Source organism: Dendrobates tinctorius, unplaced genomic scaffold (genome assembly GCF_039654945.1).
Source record: "Dendrobates tinctorius isolate UK_male_01 unplaced genomic scaffold, ASM3965494v1 ptg000030l, whole genome shotgun sequence".
Taxonomy (NCBI): Eukaryota; Metazoa; Chordata; class Amphibia; order Anura; family Dendrobatidae; genus Dendrobates; species Dendrobates tinctorius.
In genome coordinates this window covers 10,074,872-10,099,874 of record NW_027361698.1, presented here as the reverse complement: position 1 = coordinate 10,099,874, position 25,003 = coordinate 10,074,872, and the positions used below count along the sequence as shown (strand labels likewise).

At 41.2% G+C, this 25,003-nt stretch overlaps 1 protein-coding gene across 5 annotated transcripts in view; it reads right to left on the bottom strand.

Moving 5' to 3' along the window:
• Positions 1-25,003, bottom strand: part of PDE5A (phosphodiesterase 5A) — a 461,491-nt gene that overhangs the window by 364,601 nt on the left and 71,887 nt on the right. For all 5 annotated transcript variants that reach the window (XM_073571847.1, XM_073571848.1, XM_073571845.1 and 2 more), the window contains one exon: positions 4,563-5,133. In XM_073571847.1, the coding sequence (XP_073427948.1) occupies positions 4,563-5,133 (571 nt within the window). The remainder of the gene's footprint in view (positions 1-4,562; positions 5,134-25,003) is intronic.

Sequence of the window (25,003 nt, the reverse complement as noted above, 5' to 3'; positions counted from 1 at the left end):
CATTCTCAAGTTGCCCCCTCCTCAATTTGAAATGTAATTAAGAAATGTGAGCTAACAGAAACAGTGGAGGTCAAGATAAAATCTGGAAGGCCAAGCATTATTTCAGTGATAGCTGGTCGTTGGATTGCTAGAAAGGCAAATCAGAATTCCCGCTTAACTTCAAAAGACCTCTAGAAAACTGTATCAGACTATGAAGTTGTGGTACATTGTTCAAGTGTTCAGAGACACCTGCACAAATATGGCCTACATGGAAGAGTCATCAGAAGAAAACTTCTCCTTCATCCTCATCATAAGATTCAGCATCAGAACTATGTAAAAAAAAAATCTAAACAAGTCTGATGCGTTTTGAAAACTAGTCCTGTGGACCGATGTAATTAAAATAGAACTCTTTGGTCACAATGATCAAAGGTATGTTTGGAGAAAAAATGGTACAGATTTTCAGGAAAAGAACATCTTGCCAACCCCTAAGCATGGGCCTGGATCAATCTTGCTTTGGAGTTGTGTTGCAGCCAATGGAACAGGGAACATTTCACGGGTAGAGGGAAGAATGGATTCAATTAAATTTCAACAAATTATTGGTGCAAACATAACACCATCTGTAAAAAAAAAAGCTGAAGTTGAAAAGAGGATGGCTTCTACAAATGGATAATGATCCTAAAACAAATCAAAATCCACAACTACCTCAAAAGGAGCAAGCTGAAGGTTTTACGTTGGCCCTCAAAATCACCTGATCTGAACATAAAAGAAAATCTGTGGCTAGACCTCAAAATAGCAATGCATTCAAAACGAATCTCACAGAACTGGAAGAATAGATGTAAATCCTTCAAACAACAATTGAAAGATGTTCAGCTGGCTACAAAAAGCATTTTCAAGCTGTGATACTTTCAAAACGGGTGCTGCTAGGTATGAACCATGCAGGGTGCCCAAACTTTTACATTGGCCCATTTTCCTTTTTGTCATTTTTAAAATTTAAAATATCAAAATATATCTACATTTTTTCCTTAAAATATAAAAGGAAATGTGTCATCTTTAACGTTAGGCCTTTTAGAGGTAATGTCGTCTTCAACTTGCTTAACTGTTCACAATAACAGTAATTTTGACCAGATGTGCCCAAACTTTTACATGCTACTATATGAACTCTCATATAGCCCCATAAGAAATGTAAAATTATATAGCCTTTGTGTCACTTATTGTCATGGAGAAAGTGTTGGCACCCTTGAAATTGTTCCAGAAAATGAAGTATTTCTCCCAGAAAATTATTGTAATTGCACATCTTGCTAAACACATGTTTATTTCCTTTGTGTGCGTTGGAACAACACAAAAAGAGAAAAAAAGGCAAATTTGCATTGTATGTCTGTGTATGTCACACTAACCATTGAGAACAGAAAAAGGAGAAAGAGAACTGTCTGAGTACTTGAGAACTAAAATTCATGTTGTTTAGTCTAAGAATAATCATACTGTGAAGAGCAAAAAGGTAACAATGTTTTAAACTTTTGACTTTCAGGCTCCATATCTCATTACCCACTTCTGCTTTGAAGTTGAGACTGCCATCATTTTATAGACAATCATCTTGAATATCGCATACTTAAATTTGACTTGCAACTATTTAGCATATGATTAGTTATGCACATTCTTGTCATGTCACTGCATTGTTCCTGGTTTCCTCCTAAAGATCTAAATTTTGATTTGTATTATTTTATTAGTATTTTATAAATCCACCGTTGGCATTCAACACTGCCTGAATCCTTCTGGGCATGCTTTCGATCGGATTCAAAATGTGTTGACCGAAATTTGATCTCAGGTTTCTTCTACACTTTTCGAAAGTTGCTGCATACTGGTCGACTCACTTGGGTAGGTATACATTTTTTTCTTCAATTCTACCGACAGTGTTTGATTGGGTTGAGGTCTGGGGACTCTGGGGCCATTCCAGCCCCTCTAATTCATCGTCTTTGAACCATTTCTTCGCCAATCTCGATGTATGCTTTGTGTTGTTGTTCTGTTGGAACACTATGTTGTCCTCTTCATACCCATAGTACTTGAGTGTATGAAGTAACTCATCTTGTAGGATACTCACATGTAGCTCAGCATTGAGACAACCATAGATCCTGGTCAAGTATCCAATGCTGTGAAACAACCCCATATCATCAGGCTTCCTCCACGAAACTTGACATTTCCTTCAATTTCTCAATCAGTTAGCCCCTTTTGCCTTGTTTCTTTCTGACCCATTTGTACCTTTCAAAACCTAAGTTATTGACTTTCGTGTCATTGCTCCAGATCACCCGTTTCAAATCTTTAAATGTCCACTTTTTGTACTTCTTTGCAAACTCAAACCGATGCTTCTTATGACAATATTAAAATTGAGGCTTCTTAAACCTTTTTTCGGGCCACCAATCCAGACTTTTGTAATGTGCATCACACGGTGCTTGCATTAATGTCTGTGATCTCAATATTATGAAGCCACCTCCACTGATAGGCCTTGGGATGTGCCAACTTGTTGACTGATATTTTGCCTGGAAGTCCACCTTTTGGCTTCTGAATGGATGGATGAACTTCATTTGCATTCTTCCAACTGTGATGGCACTCACATGATGCAGTTTGGCAATTTTCATGGCCAAGAGACCACTATCGATGAGCTGGATGATGCTGTTACTCTTTTCTTGTGAAATTGTCTTCATGGCTGCTCCTTGATTCGAACCAATGACCTTTCACTTGGGAATCAACATTATAATACACTGTGCTATTAGGGAATGTGAGAACAAGTTGTATTTTGTAGTATTCAGGATGAAAAATATTTTTTCACCAGCAGGAATAAAACAGTAACAATGCAGTGACATGACAAGAATTTGAATAACTAATCATATACTAAATAGCTGCAAGTCAAATTTATGTATGAGAAAGACAAGATGATTATCTATAAAATAATGGTAGTCTCACGATCAAAGCAGTAGTGGATGGTGAGATATGAAGCCTTAAAATCAAAAGTTCAGAACACTGTTACCCTTTTGTTCTTCACTGTATTCAAGAAGTTTACAACCCATGGCACTGTAGCTAATCTCCTTGGACATGGACGGACAGAGAAAAATTGATGAAAAGTTGCAACGTAGGATAGTCTGGATGGTGAAGAAGCAGGCCCAATCAAGTTCCAAAGAAATTCAAACTGTCCTACAGGCTCAGGGTGCATCGGTGCTGGCGCAAACTATCCATTGACATTTGAATTAAATAAAATGCTATGGGGAACCCACTACTGATACAGAAACATAAAAGAGCTAGACTGCGGCTTTCCAAAATGTACAAGAGTAAGCCAAAATCCTTCTGGGAAGTCATCTTATCGACAGATGAGACAAAGACAGAGCTTTTTGCTAAAGCACATCATTCTACGTAAAATGGAATGAGGTCTACAAAAAAGAACACAGTACCTACCATCAAATATGGTAGAGGTCCAAAGATGTTTTGGGATTGTGTTGCTACCTCTGGCACTGGGTGTCTTGACTGTGGGCAAGGCATCATGAAATCTGAAGATTTCCAAAGGATTTTGGGTCGCAATGTAGTCCCCAGAGTCAGAAAGCTGTGTTTGTGTTCTAGGTCTTGGGTCTTACAGCAGGATAATGACCCCAAACACACTTCAAGAAGCACCAAGAAATAGATATTAACAAAGTGCTGGAGTGTTCTGAAGTGGCCAGCCATGAGTCTGGATTTAAATCCTATTGAACATCTAGGGAGAGATCTTAAAATTGCTGTTGGAAAAAGGCACCCTTCAAATATGAGAAACCTGGAGCAGTTTGTAAAAGAAGAATTGTCCATGATTCCAGTTGAGAGGTGTAGGAAGCTTCTTGATGGTTATAAATAATGATTGACTGCAGTTATTTATTCCACAGGGTGGTGAAACAAATGTTGAGGGTGCCAACCAATTTTGCGCTTCCCATTTTTGGGGTTTTGTGTGAAATGATGTTCAATTTGCCTTTTTTTTTTTTGAGTTGCTCCAATACGCAAAAAGGAAATAAACATGTGTATAACAAAACAAGTGATAATTTTCTGGGACACATCCTCCATTTTCTGGAGCAATTTCAACGGTGCCAACAGCAGACTGTATATATATGCCATGAGTAGTAGGTAAGAGATGGTCGAGACGCCTACTCACCATATCTCCACTCCAAGGGTGTGGCTGAGATGTTAAATGTACAGCCACTGTTTTTTTCTCTGTGTTGTGGTTTGGAGAGGAGAGACTTCAGATGTGGGTCCAGGTGAAGCTGAAGACACATGGTGGTCTGAGCGGGCAAACCCCTCAGACATATGGACTTTGCTATACATTATCTTTATGTTTTGCCATTATACCAGAAAGGCCATGTTTACTTTGCTGTACCTTGCTATGGTTTATACTGTTCCATTTTAAACCAGCAGGTGATTTACCACATGAAGCGTTGCTGTAAAGCAACTGAGTGAGTCAACCCCTCACAGTAAACACACACAAATTCAACTTCACATTTCTTACACTTAGTAATAATTATACAAAATTACTATTCATAAACTGCATAGTAACTTGTAGTTGATTTCTCTTTAATTACCTTATAAGCATCCTTTATGTTCAAGGGTTGCCCATATTCTGCCACATAGCCCACAATTCCTTTATTCCATTCCAAACGGATGCAGTTATTTGAAGCCTGCTCCAATGTTGTGCCTTCTGCTACATCAAAAAGTCTACTAACCAAAAACTTCTCATTGGAACTGTCCTCACAGACTAAAAAAAGTGAGTAGCGGTCAGCTGATATCAATTCGTGGATGTGTAGAAAGATTTTATGACACAGGGCAGTAACGTCTAAATGGCTTGAAATATCTTTCACCAGTTCCAGAAGCCGTGAACACTGATCACTTGCACTATTTAAACTGGGAGCTTGTAGAGGCATCTGTTCCTTCTTTTCAGAATCTGCAAGAAATGTCACTGTTCCCACAGAATCCTTGACTACGAGTGGCCTGAGAGGCCTATCAAACTCGGAAGCAGAGATCTTTCTCACTGGTGCCCCTTGGATGGCGTTCTCAGAAGAGGCCTGCTGGTTATTTTCTGTATTGCTTTTCGCTCCTTCCTTTGTTGCTGGTATCGTGTGCACTCTTTCAGCAAACCATGCATTGACCATTTCTCTGAAAAGTGGAAATAAAGTTATAAATATTTTAGTGAGGAAAGCACAAGAGCGATGACAAATGAACACTGAAATGTGTCAGCAGGAGAGCAGCATTAAATATTTACAATGGTCACTGGCTATGTCCTTCTTAACATTTTTATACTTGTAATCATTCTTTTCCAATTTATTGTATTAAAGGGAACCTGTCAACAGTTTCTTTGCAACCCAAATTGATATCATACGGTATTAGTTAAGTCGCTATAAAAGAGAATAAATCTTTGTTTTATCAATCCTCCATTCCATTGCAGAAAAATCCCCATCCATAGCTGGCCTTCTACAATGACCAACAGGTAAGTTTTCTCTGTGTCCTGTTCCCCCATAGTAGGTCTCACGCAAGAAGCGTCACTTTCAGGGGCGGCACATGCTTAGATTTAGAGTCCAGCTCTCACAACGTCATCATAGTAACATAGCTAGCAAGGCAGAAAAAAGACATTTGTCCATCCAGTTCAGCCTATATTCCGTCAGCATAAATCCCCAGATCTACGTCCTTCTAAAGAACCTAATATAGTAACATAGTTAACAAGGCCGAAAAAAGACATTTGTCTATCCAGTTCAGTCTATATTCCGTCAGCATAAATCCCCAGATCTACGTCCTTCTAAAGAACCTAATATAGTAACATAGTTAGCAAGGCCGAAAAAAGACATTTGTCTATCCAGTTCAGCCTATATTCCATCAGCATAAATCCCCAGATCTACATCCTTCTAAAGAACCTAATGTAGTAACATAGTTAGCAAGGCCGAAAAAAGACATTTGTCCATCCAGTTCAGACTCAGATCCTTACTGCGCAGGTACCGTCTCCAGCAATGACGACACTAGTACAAGATCTTTGGAGAAGGAGTAAGTCTAAGAGAAGAGTGGTCTGTCAGTCAGTGATGGGAGGATGGAACAGGGAAGTGGCGGATAGAAAGCAAGAGAGGTCGAAGAGCTGTAAGGCTATGTGCACACGTAGATTTTGATCCGGCGGATTTTTCCGAGTGGATTTGGAAAAATCCGAAGGTAAATTCTCAGGTCAAAAGACCTGCGGTTTACCTGCGGATTAGCCTGCGGTTTAGCCCTGCGGTTTCACACCTCTACAATGGAGAAGGTGTGAAACCGCTGCAGAATCCGCTCAAAGAATTGACATGCTGCGGATTTGAACCCGCAGCAAATCCGCGCGGAAAAATCCACAACATGTGTACAGCGTTTTCCAGTTTACCATTGAAAACAATGGTACTGTACAATGCACCTAAATCTGCTGCGGACCCGCAGAGCCTGAAACGCTGCAGATCCGCAGTAGAATCCGCACCGTGTGTGCATAGCCTAAGTGTAGTGCCATGCCCTGCAATTGTGGCTCATTAGTATAAAGACTGGACAAATGATTTCTCTGCAACAAAATCATGGGATTGATAAAACACAGGTATGAATTTATTCTGCATTACAGCAACGTAACATAGATTATAGCATTTTGGAGTACAATAACCTGCTGACAGGTTCCCTTTAAAAGGACAGGTTATTTCAGGATTAAATCAAGGGAATTATCATTAGTATAAATTGAATGCCCTAGCCTGTTGCTTTTCTGTTTACATAGTTTTAGCCAAATTAGAAGGAAGTGAATGATTCCCTTTCATTTAACCTCTGTCTTGTTTATTACTTTACATCAGACCTTTGTTTTCATACCATGAAATATTATTACATGCTGTGTACTTAGATTATTATCTTGATGTTGAATACTGCAAGCTAAATATGTCACTGGTAAATATCACGTGTTTGGATAACAATGGAAAAATTAAACTGAAAGCGCAAATACCAAATTATAACACCAACTGTATGTTTGTTTAGAAGGGGGCAAAAAATCCTATTCAGTATTCATAACTTAAGTCCATACCCTATTGCCCTGATTATTCAAGACCAGCGAGAAAATCTAACGTGCGTTGGTGTCAGACGCTCCTGATCAATTTGAAGGTGCACACCTCTTCATTAATCAGGTACGCCAGAAGAGTGGCGTCCACCTCCATACTCCATGCCAGAAATCTTATTCCAGTCCCAGAAAAATGCCAAACGTTGGTCAATTTTTACGCAACTTGGAGTTGCCAGAATTCCACGGAAATTGCTTTGATGAATCATAGATAAAATCACTATAAATGGAATAGCTAGGAGTGTGGCACAGGAAGGGCAAAACAGCTCATCATGGGCCTACAACACAGGTAGTTTACAAGTGCAGTGGTTTGACCTATTAATAGTGGTTAATTCTACAGATCAATGTGATTATGACGATGTGATGTCCAATTTATATACCATATTTTATAGATTATAAGATCCACTTTTTTCCCAAAAATCTTTTGGGGAAATGGGTGTGCGGCTTATAATGCATATATACCTTACCGCTACCGTTGCTGCAGGCTGGGATGAGGGGGTGTCCGGCGGTGCTGCTGGGGTGTCCGGCGGTGCTGCTGGGGGGGGCTCTGCAACGCTGAAATCTTATCTCCCGAGATCTTGATGCTGAGATCTCTATCTGTGCATGCGCTGCCCCTGGTGGAAATTTTCCTGGAGTCCACCACATAGGAAACCATGGAACTGCAGCACCTGAGACCCCCGCAGCAGCACCAGAGACCCCCGAAGCACCGCCGACACACCCGCAGCACCGCTGGGAACCCACAGTGCTGGACACCCCCACAGCATTGGACTCCTGCAGCACCGAACTGCACATTGGACACCCCCTCATCCCAGCCTGCAGCATCACACGACTCCTGCCGCCTCCAGAAGTGACCCTGGGACCATGCTTCACCACAGCCACCCCTGGCAAGCAATAAGATGCATGGATTATAAGCACCACCATTTTATTAAAAAAATATTTTTTCCTATTTTTCTCCTCAAAATTTGGGATGCGTTTTATAATCCGGAGCGCCTTATAATCCAAAAAAATATGGTAATTTGTTTTCTGCTTTATAACTTTTGAGAAGTAAATAAAAACTGCAGCTTCTAATAACTCAAGTATCTAGACCTTGTTTGGTGCTATATGGTGACAATGACAACAGATAAAGCACAGCAGTAGATCGCAATATAGCAATGATACAACACAAAATAAGGACATGAAATGTGGTCACGTTGCATTTATAACATTTTAATCACAAGAAGTCCAAACCTTCTAGACTTCTTGCTACTTGCCTGTTGTGGTTTAACAACTTGAGAGTCCCTGCCTCCAAATTGTGGAGACATGGGGGGTCAGCGGATGCTCTAGTCTGCTGGCTTGAGACCACAAGGATCAGAAATCATCCCACTGAATGCCCACTCTCCTTTTACCGCAGGCATAATACTACTTAGACAACACAGGGAGAGAGTAAAACAGTGTGGCAATACTTTATTAAACTACAAAACATGCAAATATCATATAGAACAGTCCCATGAAAATACCCAAGATGGAGCAAATAACTGAGCCTCACCCTTCCATCGACTCACTGGGATAAGAGCAGCTATGACTTCAGAGCTTCCAGGGCTAACTATCCTCACCTGTGACATGCACAGAGAGGAGGTAATGATAATCTTAGGAAGTTATCCTAGAGCAGTGAGGTATGTGGTCAGGTGAGCGCACATAAAGAAAAAATTCCCAAAAATTAAAAAAAACACATTTGAAAGGTTAACTCACCAAAACCCTGACTAATGCACTAGCAGGATGCAGCAGACCTCCATTGATAAAGGCTGGGGCAGCACAAGTGCAAACCACTGATGAGAACAGCCAGTAACCCAAGTATGGTCTGGCTGCCTAGTGGAAAAAAGATGCACACAAATAGGGCTTGCATAGGACATCAGTCACACAGATAAGTGTGGTGCAAAGTGTCTGAACAGCCTATTAATGACACCCATAGTATTAGCAGGCGGACTGCGCAGCACTATATATATGCATCACACAGGAAAAACCAAGCCAACATGAAGAGGAAACTAGACCCTCCAACAAACTTATCTAGATGCATAGTGAGCACTTTGAACCCCCAGGTGCTTCACAAATTGATCCGTAAAAAAAGACTTTTTTTTCACAAACATTTTCTTTTAGCCTCAGTTTTTTCATTTTCACATGAGCAATAGGATAAAATGGATCCTAAAATTTGTTGGTCAATTTCTCCTGAGTGCACCGATACCTCATATGTGGTCATAAACCACTGTTTGGGCGCACGGCAGGGCCCGGAAGGGACGGCGCACCATTTGACTTTTTGAATGGAAAATTAGCTCCAATCGTTAGCGGACACATGTCGGGTTTGGAGAGAACCTGTGTACCTAAACATTGGAGCTCCCCCACAAGTGACCCCATTTTGGAAATTAGACACCCCAAGGAGCTTATCTAGATGTGTAATGAGCACTTTGAACCCCCAAGTGCATCACAGAAGTTTATAAACGCAGAGCCATGAAAATAAAAAATATTTTTTTTCCTCAAAAATGATTTTTTTGCCCGCTATTTTTTATTTTCACAAGGGTAACAGGATAAATTGAACACCTAAAGTTGTTGTTCAGTTTGTCCTGAGTACACAGGTACCCCATATGTGGGGGGGGAACCACTGTTTGGGCGCACGGTAGGGCTCAGAAGGGAAGGAGCACCATTTGACTTTTTGAATGGAAAATTAGCTCCAATCGTTAGCGGACACCATGTCGTGTTTGGAGAGGCCCTGTCTGCCTACACTTTGGAGCTCCCCCACAAATGACCCCATTTTGGAAACTAGACCTAAGGAACTTATCTAGATGCATAGTGAGCACTTTGAACTCCCAGGTGCTCTACAATGGTGTATAACGCAGAGCCGTGAAAATAAAAATATTTTTTTTTCCTCAAAAAATTATTTTTTAGCCCGCTATTTTTTATTTTCACAAGTGTAACAGGAGAAATTGGACCCCAAATGTTGTTGTCCAGTTTGTCCTGAGTATGCTGGTACCCCATATGTGGGGGGAATCACTGTTTGGGCACACGTTGGGGCTCGGAAGCGAAGTAGTGACGTTTTGAAATACTGACTTGATGGAATGGTCGGCGGTTGTTATGTTAGGTTTGCAGAGCCTCTGATGTGCCTAAACAGTGGAAACCCCCCACATGTGACCCCATTTTGGAAACTAGACCACCCAAGGAACTTATCTAGATGTATCGTGAGCACTTTGAACCCCCAAGTGCTTCACAGAAGCTTATAACGCAGAACCATGAAAATAAAAAATCTTTTTTTCCTCAAAAAATGATTTTTAGCCCACAATTTTTTATTTTCACAAGGGTAAGAGGATAAATTCGACCCCAAAAGTTGTTGTCCAGTTTGTCCTGAGTACGCTGGTACCTGATATGTGGGGGGGGGACCACTGTTTGGGCACACGTCGGGGCTCAGAATGGAAGTAGTGACGTTTTGAAATACCGACTTGATGGAATGTTCTGCGGGCTTCATGTTACATTTGCAGAGCCTCTGATGTGCCTAAACAGTGGAAACCCCCACAAGTGACCACATTTTGAAAGTTAGACCCCCCAAGGAACTTATCTAGATGTGTGGTGAGCACTTTGAACCCCCAAGTGCTTTACAGAAGTTTATAACGCAGAGCCGTGAAAATAAAAAATCATTTTTTTTTCACAAAAATCATTTTTTTAGTCCCCAATATTTTATTTTTCCAAGGGTAACAGGAGAAATTAGACCCCCAAAGTTGTTGTGCAATTTTTCCTGCGTACGCTGATACCCCATATGTGGGGGTAAACCACTGTTTGGGCACACGTCGTGGCTCGGAATGGAGAGAGCGCTGTTTGACTTTTTGAACGCAAAATTGGCTGGAATAAATCGTGGTGCCATGTCGCGTTCGGAGACCCCGTGATGTGCCTAAACAGTCGAAACCCCTCAATTCCAACTCCAACTCTAACCCCGACACACCACTAACCCTAACCAAACCCTAATCATAGCCCTAACTACAACCCTAACCCCCAACACACCCCTAAACCTAATCCCAACTCTAACCCTAACCACAAGCCTAATCCTAATCCCAACCCACCCCTAACCCTAATCTTAACCCTAATTCCAACCCTAACCCTAATTCCAACCCTAACCCTAATTCCAACCCTAACCCTAATTCTAACCCTATTTCTAACCCTAACCCTATTTCTAACCCTAACCCTAATTCTAACCCTAACCCTATTTCTAACCCTAACCCTATTTCTAACTCTAACCCTAACCCTATTTCTAACCCTAACCCTATTTCTAACCCTAACCCTAATTCCAACCCTAACCCTAATTCTAACCCTAAATGGAAATTTATTTTTTTTTTTTTATTTTTTTATTTTTTTATTTTATTGTTTGTGCCTGGCTATGGGGGTGATAAACGGGGGGTGTATTTACTTTTTTTTCCATTTTGATCACTGTGAGAGTTTATCACAGTGATCAAAATGAAAAATGAATGGGCAGCCGGTAAATTCATGGGTGCCACCATCTTGAACAATGGCAGGCGCACTGCGCATGCGCTCGCCATTTTCCAAGATGGCAGCGCCCATGATCCGGATGGCGGGACACCGGGAGCCACAGCAGGACATTGGAGGTACCAGGGGGAATCGGAAGGTGGGGGGAGCGAAGGGGAGGGGGTGCAGAAGATGACGGCGGCGACCGATCGGTGTGGGGGGGTCGGGTGTCGGTGGCCAGCCATGTCCGATGCTATTGCAGCATCGGCCATGGCTGGATTGTAATATTTCACCAAATTTCATTGGTGAAATATTACAAATTGCTCTGATTGGCTGCTAAAAGTGAAACAGCCAATCAGAGCGATCGTAGGCACGTGGGGGCTAAGCCATGCCCCCTGGGATTAACGGTCATGAAGGGGTTAACAGGCTGTTCAGACACTTTGCACCACACTTATCTGTGTGACTGATGTCCTATGCAAGCCCTATTTGTGTGCATTTTTTTTCCACTAGGCAGCCAGACCATATTTGGGTTACTGGCTGTTCTCATCAGTGGTTTGCACTTGTGCTGCCCCAGCCTTTATCAATGGAGGTCTGCTGCATCCTGCTAGTGCATTAGTCAGGGTTTTGGTGAGTTAACCTTTCAAATGTGTTTTTTTTTAATTTTTGGGAATTTTTTCCTTGTGCGCTGTTCAGATTTAGTGTTAGGGACTCACAAAATCTGGGGACCCTTGACGTTGGGTTGTGAGCTAATCTACTTTGGCCAAAATAGTAACTAATACCCCATATCTTTTTATCTTTTTGCATTTTTTATCATCTTTGTATGATGCAGCTAGACCTCTTCATGTTGGCTTGTTTTTTTCTGTGTGATGCATATATACAGTGCTGAGCAGCCCGCCTGCTAATACTATATGCGTCATTATTAGGCTGTCCAAACACCATATTGGGTTACTGGCTGTTCTCATCAGTGGTTTGCAATTGTGCTGCACCAGCCTTTATCAATGGATGTCTGCTGCATCCTGCTAGTGCATTAGTCAGGGTTTTGGTGAGATAACCTTTCAAAAGTGTTTTTTTTGAGTATGTGGTCAGGTGACTTGATTGTCCCAACCTTGATTCTTCAAGATGTCTCTGATGGTTCAGCAATGGTCAATGGAGCAGATCTGGGTTCTTCCAGCTGGGGACATGGTAGATAGTTCACAACTGTCCTTCAAGCCATCATTTACGCATTGTTTGATTATTTAAAGTTTATCCTTCAATGTTTGCAAGTCAACAAATTGCATGGCCTCGTAAAATGTGTAATCAAGATATCAGCAAACATCATTGTTCAGTAACCTTGCATCCCTGTTTTGCAAAGATAACAGTACAATAAACTGTAGGAGCTGATATAGGAGGTAAATAACAATCATTCATCAATTTACAAATCGTGACATTCCTTCCTCTTCTTAATTAGCCACGAAAGTGCTGGATTTTGTATTGGGACTGCTAGACGTGCTCACCTTTTGTTCTCTGGACAATCATTTTTGCAGATGTCCCAAACAGTCTCAAAGGGGCTTCATTAGAGAAAAAATCTTAGCACAAAGTACAGGGATTTGACAGCATAGAAACAAGATATAGTTATTTTCTTAGTGTTTACAATAGCTGAATGATGGTCCTGAGTAGAAAATGAGAGCACTACCATGAATCTTGTATCATGCCAACAGTAAAGCATCCTGAGACCATGCATGTACAGAGTTTCTTTTCATCCAAAGAATAGGCTTCTTCACAAAGAACACTGACAGAAATAAAGAATGGCATCTAAGCATGGTCCAAGAGCAAATTCTCCCTACAATCTGGGAGTATTTTGGTCTTGAACAATGCATTTTCAAGCATGACGGAGCACCATTTCACAAGGCAAAGGTAATAACTAAGTGATTAATTGAACAAATCATTGACATTTTTGGTTCATGTCCAGGTATTTCCTCAGATCTCATTCTCACTAAAAACCTGTGTATAATACTCCAAAAGTGGGTGGAAAAACATAAATACAGAAATTGTGATAAACTCCAAGCACCGATTAGGCAAGAATGGATTGTTATCAGTCAGAATTTGCCTCAGAAGTTGATATCCAGAATACCCCACTGAATTGCAAAAGTTTTTTTTTTTAAAAAAAAAGGTCAAAACTGTAATAAACTTTATGCATTTGTCAATAAGTTAAAAACTTAGGCAATGCTGATAATTGTACTTAAGTAACCAAGGAAATATCTGACTAAAACATCTAAAAACAATGAAGCAAAAAACTTTTTATTTCTCCAAATTTTTGGCCATTATTGTAGATTTAACAAGAATTAACTGGACAATCTTAAAGGGGTTGTCCAACACCATTCCCATGGTGTCGACACTCTCTCTCCCCGGGGATCTCGCTCGGTTGTCGTGACACATGACCCTGCACCCAATCAGCGTTGGTGTCACTGTCCTGGATAAATTGGACATAAAGAGGAAGTCCAGGCTGCAGCTGATCTCTGACATTCTCTTCATGTTCAATTCGACAGAAGGTGGGGACAGTGATGCCAGCGCTGATTGGGAGCCGGGGTCATGGGTCTCAACAACCGCATGGGAGCCCTGAAAGAAAGTGAGTGCCAGAACCGCGGGAACGGCCCCAGCACTGGAGAGGAGTGTAAACTTTTTTATTTTATTGGGGCCAAGCGTGGGGTAGGAGAAGTAGCGGACAACTTCTTTTATGTGGTGTATGAACTCATTTATCTAGTTTATATAAGCAATATATTTCCCAAAATACAGAAACTCCATTGAGTTCATTTGATTTTTTTCCTCTGTACTGCTGAGACTTGCATTGGTGTCCAGGGCCATAGCATCCAAACAAGATTACATAATGACAGTGTTATTTCAAGTTGTCCACCTCTCATGGGGATATGAAAGGACAAATGCAGTAATCATACAAAATCTGGACTTCTCCCTAAAAGATGATTTCATCCCGTACAGCCTGTTTATGTGGAAGGAAAATTACGTGCAGAGATAAAGTGACATCATTTAATTTGTTGGCTTTGCAAACTGTGGCTTCTTCATCTGTGAAATACAGTATTTTGCTTATTTATATTTTAGAAAAAAGCAAACTATAAATAGGAAAAAAGCATTATAAGTATCGTAAATATTCATTATTTATTATCTTAGGTTGTATAAGATTTTAATATTTTACTCCAAACTTTAGAAAGTTTGAATCAAGTAGTCTATCTTTGGGTACAAGCCATGTATTCAAAGGTCTTGTGTAAACCTACACAGTTCTAAAAGTAGGTTCTCTGTAATGAGAAGTTACTGTTAGACAGATCAATATAACTAAAACATCTATTTGGACTTATTTATAGTAAAATAGTAAGTTAGTTGGAGCTATTGCTTTGACTAATTTGGCAAATAACTCCTAATCGGACCACAAGTAAGGAAATGCTGTAAGTAATACTGAGCCTCGCATTGAATGGTTGAGTAACTGCGTTACAGTATAATTATGGCTAAGGCATTTATAAAGTTAATTGTTACTTCCCTTTCAGGCAATCAGACAAAAGGGTTTTAATGTTACAAATATTGTAAGCAACTTTTTATGACAAAAATTGCCCTTTCATGAGCACAGAAAGCCAATATTTGTTCTATCTTCTTAATCAGTGCTATTAAATATACTTTCAGCAAAAATTTCCAGTGGAATTAAGATCACATGATGTTTTTCGTGAAGCCTCTCCAAACAAAGCTCCATGCACAATCAAGTAAAACAAACAAAAAGATAGCCTCACCGTGTCCTATATTATGATTCAGTTCATCTTGCATTGTAGAGGGTCTCCAGCCAATAGTCGTGACTTGCGGCTTATCATAGGAAAGAAATTTTGGCGAGTCCCAAAAATAGATAAAATCCTCAAATTTATTTCAAATATTTTACAAGATCATACAGGTTAGGGATACATCTCAACGCGTTTCTGGCAAAAGCCCTTATTCATTGAGATACCCAGTGAATAAGGGCTTTTGCCAGAAACGCGTTGAGATGTATCCCCAACCTGTATGATCTTTTAAAATATTTGAAATCAACTTGAGGATTTTATCTATTTTTGGGACTCGCACAAACAAGTACCAGTCACTCTGGTATATGCCTTCTAGCTCATATTACATTGTCTTATATTACCATCTTTCCAGTATCACACTTCAAAGAGGTACTGTATTTTTCGGACTATAAGACGCACTTTTTTCCTCCAAAATTTTGGAGGAAAGTGGGGGGTGCGTCGCAAGAAGAGTTAGAGTTAGTGGTTTGACTAGAGGGAGATCTCGGTCAACTGTTCGACAGAACCCCCACACTCGGCTAGATAATAGGCCAAAAGTGTGTTGTTCCCCTGTATGGCAGTTTTTTTCTGAAATTCTTTCAAACAAAACAACTGTAATTTGCATCATCTGCCAAACCAAGCTAAGAAGACGCAAGAACACTGCCAACCTGAGCACCGTCAGCATGCAAAAGCACATGGCAGCTAAGCACTCCAGTAGGTGGGTGGAACATCTGGGTACAAAATCTTTGTCCGATGGTGAAACCACTGCATCTTCCCCTGTGTTACGGCCTTCCCAATCTACTGTCCATGAAGCAGGTGCTGATGCCACTTTCCCACAACCTGCAGTTGCACAGACACAACAGTCAGCAATCACGTCCAGTTCTTTGTCCAAGCGCAGCATTCACTAGTCACTGCCTCAGATGTTTAACAGAAAGTAGAAATATCGACACACCCATCCACAGGTTAAAACGCAAAACACCAACATAGCCAGATTGGTAGCCAGTGAGTCTTTCCACGACCTCTTGGTGATGGCAGCCCCATGGTACTCGATTACTATCCGACACTATTTTTCCCGGTGTGCCGTCAACGTGTTACATAAGCAGTCATGTTACACAATATCAGCCGTGCTCTGGCCAACCCAGTCACAGGGAAGGTCTACTTTACCACAGATGCGTGGACAAGGTCTTATGCACAGGGATGTTACACTTCCCTTAAGGCACACTGGCTAAACTTGATTGAGTCGGGGACAGAATCAGAGGCTGGGACATCTCACATCTTACCCATACCAAGAATAGTCCCAAATTCCATCAGGGTTTCAGTCACCAAAAGTAGCCTCCCCATCACTCCCCAGCTGGGAGGTGTGCAGCACTGCCTTGGCAAAGCGGCAGCACGCTCTGCTGAAGCTAATCTGTTTAGGTGATAAAGCTCACAATGCAGAAAGGGCTGTTGAACGTGAAAAGAACAGGCTGATCGGTGGCTCAACCTGCTGAACCTCCAACCTGGTGTGTTTGTGTGTGATAAAAGGTGAAACTTTGTGGTGGCTTTAAATCTCAGCAAGCTGGTAAACACGTTCCGTGCATGGCCCACATGCTGAACTTGGTTGTACTGCGTTTTTTAAAACATACAGTACCTTGTCTTGCCGGACCTACTTGCCAAGCTAAGGTGTGTCAGCGTACATTTTCAAAAGTCATCTCAGGCTTTCGGCAGACCAGCTTTGCTGCAGCAGCCCTTTAATTTGCCTCGTCACTGACTGATTTGTGACCTGCCAACACGCTATAATTCGACCTTTAATAATAATACTTTTTTTTATTTCTATAGCGCCAAAATATTCCGCAGCACTTTACGTTTTAGAGGGGTCTTGTACAGACAATAAGACATTACAGAATAACAATAATCACATAAACAACAGATACCCAGTGGAATGAGGGCCTTGCTCACAAGCTTACAATCTACAAGGAAATAGGGGAGACAAAAGGTGGATGGTAACAATTGCTTTCATTGTTCTGACCTGCCATAATGTAAGCAATCGGGTGTTCATGTATGCTGCATGAACCATTTACAAACCAGTATGTGTAAAAGTACAGACACAGAGGGCTATTAAATACATAAAGCGTGTAAGAACAAGATACAAGGATCGTGGTTATGAAGAAAATTTTGAATTGGAAACACAGGGATAGTTAGATAAATGTGTTGAGGCGGTAGGTGGTTCATATGTTGGCATGGCTAAGTGAGCAGCAGAGAGTAGCGCCTGAATTCCAGCTTCTCAATGCTCGTCAGAGTAAAGGGCCCATTACACTAAGCAATATCGCTAGCAATATCGCTATAACGTCACTAGTTTTGTGACGCAGCAGCGATACTGCTAGCGATATCGCTATATGTGATACTTACCTCCGACCGGCTCCCCCGCTGATTATCGCTGATCGCGCAAGAACGTCCTGGGCCATTTCTTGTCGGCCACTTCCTGGTGGGCTTCCTGCTGTGGCGACGAGCGACGCGTGGACGCAGGCAGGAGGACGTCAGGATCGCCTCATCTGACAGGTAAGTAGCGACCCCCGACCGCTGCTATGTCACTGGTGAGATCTGCCTGTTTGGCAGCTCACTAGCGACCACTTAGCGATGCACCAGCGATCCTGACTGCGTCATATCGTGGTCGGGATCGCTGGTGCATCGCTAAGTGTAACGGTACCCTAACACTCAGCCCCCACATATAACTGCCGAGTGGGTGTTGATCGATGACACTCTGAGATTCTTCAAAACTTTGAGTACTGCATCAAGATGGTGAGCACTGATGATGCTTTTGTCAGCGTAACCATCCAGCTGCTCTGTCTATTAAAATGTTCACTGCAGAATATCAAAGAGGAAGCTTTGAATGCCAAGCAGGTGGCTATAGAGCAAGATTTTACAGTGGCTGATAACACACAGCCCATCCTCACACAATATTCTCAATCCACATTGGGAGATGTCGTTTGTGTCAGGTCATACTTACCCGTCCTGATGCTGTCTCTTGAGCCCCCAGCTTCTCCGCGCTCTCTCTTCCTGCCTTCAGCGGTCACGTAGTACCGCTCATTAAAACTCATGAATATGCGCATATTCATGAGTTTTAATGAGCGGTATCACGTGACCGCTGAACGCACGGAGAAGCTGGGGGCTCAAGAGACAACATCAGGACGGGTAAGTATAGCGATACTCACCTGTCCTGCGTCCATGGCAGCTTGCTGCTGTCTGTCATCGGTCAGTGACTTCAGACAGCAGAGGGCGAGGTGACATGATTAGTGCGCGCCACGCCACCTGCAGTCTGAACGTCACTGACCGATGACGTGGCAGATAGCGGTGAGCAGCCATGGACGCAGGACAGGTGAGTGACACCCAGCGACGGAGAGGTGAGTATATCATTTTTTTTATTTTTACATGCAGCAGCAGCACATGGGGGAATAATCTAAGGAGCTTCTTATGGGGTCAACATATGGGGGAATTATCTATGGAGCTTCTTATGGGGGCAGTATATGGGGGAGCAATCTATGGAGCTTCTTATAGGGGCAGCATATGGGGGAACAATTTATGGAGCTTTTTATGGGGGCAGCATATGGGGGAACAATCTATGGAGCTTCTTATGGGGTCAGCATATGGGGGAATAATCTATGGAGCTTCTTATGGGGGCAGCATATGGGGGAATAATCTATGGAGCTTCTTCTGGGGACACCATATGGGGGAATAATCTATGGAGCATTTCCCACCCTAGGCTTATACTCGAGTCAATAAGTTTTCTGAGTTTTTTTGTGGCAAAATTAGGGGGGTCGGCTTATACTCTGGTCAGCTTATACTCGAGTATATACGGTATATATTTTTTGCCTCCCCCTTTTTTGGTTCACATGGTGCTGTGAATAGTGTTTTTTGCTATTTTCATATCAAGGCCCCTCATTTATCTATGACTATTTAATTAATGCTGCTATATGGGGTTCTTTTGTTGTGGGAGAGTCATTATATCATTATTTTATGATTTTGACATGATTGCATCTTTTTGCATTTTAAATGTTTTTAATGTCTTTTTTGCTGTTTTGTGTATGTGTCAGGCTTTCATGAATTAATAAAATTTACATTTTTTCATATATTGTGGCGTTCCCATATTTTGATATACTGATTTCCCTTCCTCTTTTAATAATCTTAATTAAACCATACTTATGACCTCACCTATTCCCCCGAAGTCCTCATCATCTGCAAAAGACATAAAAAACGCCAACAACATTACTCACCTTTCCGTAGAGATGTTTTTAATCCATTTGTCCATTGGTCTAGCTCTGCTACATCTAGATGGCAGAATGCATGGAAGTCTCCAGATCTCAACCCCATAGAAAACCTTTGGAGGGATTTGAAAGTCCGTGTTGCGCAGCGACAGGCCCAAAATATCACTGTTCTAGAGGAGATCTGCATGGAGGAATGGACCAACATACCACCAACAGTGTGTGCCTACCTTGTGAAGATTTACAGAAAACTTTTGACCTCTGTCACTGCCAACAAAGGATATATAACAAAATATTGAGATGAACTTTTGTTAATGACCAAATACTTATTCTCCATCATAATTTGGAAAATAAATCTTACCAAATCAGACAAGGTGATTTTCTGGATTTGTTTTCTCATTTTGACTCTCATAGTTATGGTCTACCTATGATGTCAATTACAGGCCTCTCTCATCTTTTTAAGTGGGAGAACTTGCACAATTGGTGGCTGACCAAATACTTTTTTCTGCAGGAATATAAAGAATTTTCAGTTCGCTACAATATTCTGTATCTCCACTATTGTATGCTGTGTTTATTACAATAGTTTTATTATTATAAATGTGTCTAAAATAATTAACTGAGGAAAGATTTACACCAAATCATAATCTAATATTGCAAAAAAAAATTGTTACAAGTATCACAAAGCTTCACTGAAGAATCATTTTCGGCTGGTTTATTTGTTGAAGCCATTTGTGTAACAGCTGTTCAGTCACTGTCATTTTTTTTCCTGCCCAAATACCAAAATAAAAAGTCACATTTGTCTAAGACAGGAAATAAATGATCATTTGCTAAAGCTGCGATAATAAGATGTTTGTGCTTGTCAGCTTTTTTTAGAATACGTTCCCTGTGGTTACACATAGAAGAAGGTTATTTAAAGTTATTTACACATAGAAAAAAAAATATGAACACAGCAATAAATGTTTAGTCGATAAACAAGGGAGCTTTTATCATGCACATTAGGCATTAAAAAAGGATTTAAGTTTAGACACTGCATAGGGCAATACAATTTGGTTACATAAGGAACCACGGGACGATGGATTTAGCCTGCAATGGATGTAAAATAATCATTTAAAAATGGAATAATCTTTCCATGCAGGGGCAGGAGGTCGGCACAGATAAAAGAATATTTGGCACATGTAAAGTGACTTCCTCTAACAGTCAACAAAAATGACAAAAATAAAAAGGTTTCTCTCCAACAAAATGTGCCATTACCAGACTGGCGATATATAACCAGCAGCAGAAGATTGAAGCTTAAAAGAATTGTGCAGTTGAAAATCCTGCTTTCTTAGGATGCCCCCCCCTAAGCAATACACTATAATGTGCAGGAAGCCTGGCAACAATTGTTCAGTTTCCCTGCAGCAACACCACAAGGACAATGAAGCATTACATTGTGTCCATTAAAATAACAGGGCTGTCCTCAGAATGAACTTCTTGTAGCTGTTCTCTAATTGATGGACATTATGAATGAGGGACTTCCCTCTATTAATGTACACTGGGTGCAGAATTATTAGGCAAATGAGTATTTTGATCACATCATCCTTTTCATACATGTTGTCCTACTCCAAGCTGTATAGGCTTGAAAGCCAACTGCCAATTATGTAAATCAGGTGATTTGCATCTCTGTAATGAGGAGGGGTGTGGTCTAATGACATCAACACCCTATATAAGGTGTGCTTAATTATTAGGCAACTTCCTTTCCTTTGGCAAAATGGGTCAGAAGAGAGATTTGACGGACTCTGAAAAATCAAAAATTGTGAGATGTCTTGCAGAGGGATGCAGCAATCTTGAAATTGCCAAACTTTTGAAGCGTGATAACCGAACAATCAAGTGTTTCATGGCAAATATCAAACAGGGTCGCAAGAAGCTTGTTGATAAAAAAAGGCACAAAATAACTGCCCATGAATTGAGGAAAATCAAGCGTGAAGCTGCCAAGATGCCAATTGCCACCAGTTTTTCCATATTTCAGAGCTGCAATGTTACTGGGGTATCAAAAAGCACAAGGTGTGCCATACTCAGGGACATGGCCAAGGTAAGGAAGGCTGAAAAACGACCACCTTTCAACAACAAACATAAGATAAAACATCAAGACTGGGCCAAGAAATATCTTAAGACTGATTTTTCTAAGGTTTTATGGACTGATGAAATGAGAGCGACTCTTGATTGGCCAAATGGATGGGCCCCAGGCTGGATCAGTAAAGGGCAGAGAGCTCCACTCCGACTCAGACGCCAGCAAGGTGGAGGTGGGGTACTGGTATGGGCTGGTATCATCATCAAAGATGAACTTGTGGGACCTTTTTGAGTTGAGGATGGAGTGAAGCTCAACTTCCAGACCTACTTGCAGTTTCTGGAAGACACCTTCTTCAAGCAGTGGTACAGGAAGAAGTCGGCATCGTTCAAGAAAAACATGATTTTCATGCAGGACAATGCTCCATCACATGCATCCAAATACTCCACAGCGTGGCTGGCCAGTAAAGGTCTAAAAGAAGAAAAAATAATGACATGGCCCCCTTGTTCACCTGATCTGAACCCCATAGAGAACCTGTGGTCACTCATAAAATGTGAGATCTACAGGGAGGGAAAACAGTACACCTCTCGGAACAGTGTCTGGGAGGCTGTGGTGGCTGCGGCACGCAATGTTGATCGTAAACAGATCAAGCAACTGACAGAATCTATGGATGGAAGGCTTTTGAGTGTCATTGTAAAGAAAGGTGGCTATATTGGTCATTGATTTTTTTTTGCTTTGTTTTTGATTGTCAGAAATGTTTATTTCTAAATTTTGTGTTGCTCTATTGGTTTACCTGGTGAAAATAAACAAGTGAAATGGGTATATATTTGGTTTTTATTAAGTTGCCTAATAAATCTGCACAGTAATCGTTACCTGCACAAACAGATATCCTCCTAAGATAGCCAAATCTAAAAAAAAACCACTCCAATTTCCAAAAATATTAAGCTTTGATATCTATGAGTCTTTTGGGTTGATTGAGAACATAGTTGTTATTCAATAATAAAAAGAATCCTCTCAAATACAACTTGCCTAAAAATTCTGCACACGGTGTACAATGACTTTATAGGCGACTTCAAAACTGGATTTTCTAAATCAGACCATGAACTTAAACAGGTTTGACCAATATGGACATTAGTCACCTATCCACATATTATCAGAATTTGCATCCCAAGCCCTTACTCCTCACTGTTTAACTATAGTAAGAAGAATGTTTAATGAAGTGGGAGTCAAGCATGTAAAGTGCTACGCCATTCAGTGTCTATTTGTCTGAAAGTCAAGTACAATGCTCCATTGCTTATAACAGTCCCATAAAATGGAATGGAGTGGCAGTTGGTGTACTATACTGTCTATCCATTCAGACCCTGTTCCATTGCAAGATCTCTGATCTTGTGATCACTTTAAGGTCCAATAGTGGGGTTGCCAAAGATCAGGCAATAATGGGAGAACAGACAAACTCCTTGCAGATGTTGTCCTTGGTGGATATTGATTCCTGAACCCCAATGCTGCAGTGAAAACCACTGAGCCACCTTGCTGCCCATGTATAAGTAATGTAATGTATGTACACAGTGACTGCACCAGCAGAATAGTAAGTGCAGCTCTGGAGTGTAATACAGGATGTAACTCAATATCACTACAGGATCAGTAATGTAATGTATATGTATGTACACAGTGACTGGACCAGCAGAATACTGAGTGCAGCTCTGGGGTATATTACAGGATGTAACTCAGGATCAGTACAGGGTAAGTAATTATGCAAATTGTCTCTTCAGAGAGGAAGAGAACTAGAACTCTAGTGCCACCTATTGGAGGTAGCAATCCTAAAAGTCAATGTTGACCCTTTAACGAGCCTAGTTACATGACTTAGGATAAAAGCCAAGCCAGAATCTCCATTTGCAGACACTGTGTTTCGGGGTACTGCCCCTCATCAGTGCAAAGTGGGAGATCTGGTTTGACTGTGAGAGAGGCGTCTGACCGATATCCAAGAAGTATCATTTCTCCTTGCGGAGAATGACATGCTAAGCATGTCGAGGTGAGGAGACTTAAAGCCACAATGCTCCTCTGGGAAATATGCTAATTATGCAAATTGTCTCTTCAGAGAGACAAGTAAGGGTAAGTAATTTAATGTATGTACACAGTGACTGCACCAGCAGAATAGTGAGTGCAGCTCTGGCTTATAATTCAGGATGTAACTCAGGATCAGTACAGGGTAAGTAATGTAGTTTATGCACACAGTGACTGGACCAGCAGAAAAGTGAGTGCACCTCTGGAGTATAACACAAGATGTAACTCAGGATCAGTACAGGATAAGTAATGTAATGTATATACACAGTGACTGCACCAGCAGAACAGTGATTGCAGCTCTGGCGTATAATACAGGATGTAACTCAGGATCCATACAGGGTAATTAATGTAGTGTATGTACACAGTGACTGCACCAGCAGAATAGTGAGTGCAGCTCTGGGGTATAATACAGGATGTAACTCAGGATCAGTATAGGGTAACTAATGTAATGTATGCACACAGTGATTGCACCAGCAGAATAGTGAGTGCAGCTCTGGGGTACTGTAGATTGTAAGCTCTCACGAGCAGGGTCGTCTTATTTTGCTTTAATTATTGTATTGTTAACGTTGTTACTTATGACTTGTGTTTTGCAACTGTTAAACTGTAAAGCGCTGCGGAATATGTTAGCGCTATATAAATAAAGATTATTATTATTATAATACAGGATGTAACTCAGGATCAGTACAGGGTAAGTAATGTAATGTATGCACACAGTGACTGCACCAACAGAAAAGTGAGTGCACCTCTGGAGTATAACACAAGATGTAACTCAGGATCAGTACAAGATAAGTAATGTAATGTATGTACACAGTGACTGCGCCAGCAGAACAGTGATTGCAGCTCTGGCGTATAATACAGGATGTAAATCATGATGTTGGTATTGTCAAGTTGCTCCCAGCTGGGGGAGGCGGGACCCACCCACAACCCCGCACCCCCCACCCAAACACAAATTAATCCCATACGCCGCAACATAAAACCAAAGACCAAAGGTTTCTTTTGGAATTTATATGGCCACAGCAGCCTTTTATTAAACAAACAACATTAACAATAAAGTATTATAAATAGCATAGATACAGTAACTTGACCCCGGAGGAGGAGTCCTTGAAGCCACAAGATCTAGGTGAATCGACCCCAAAATGCTGTGGACAGAACCCCACATATTACTCCCAGCCGTTACCCCACAGGCTCGGGAGCACCAACCACCGACACGTCTGTCCACTAGGCAACTAGGGGATCCAAACTCTTTACGGAACTCCCCATCCACCTTTCAGCAGATCACCACCACCAACTTATAAACAGAGGAGACCCTATACAGTGAATCTCC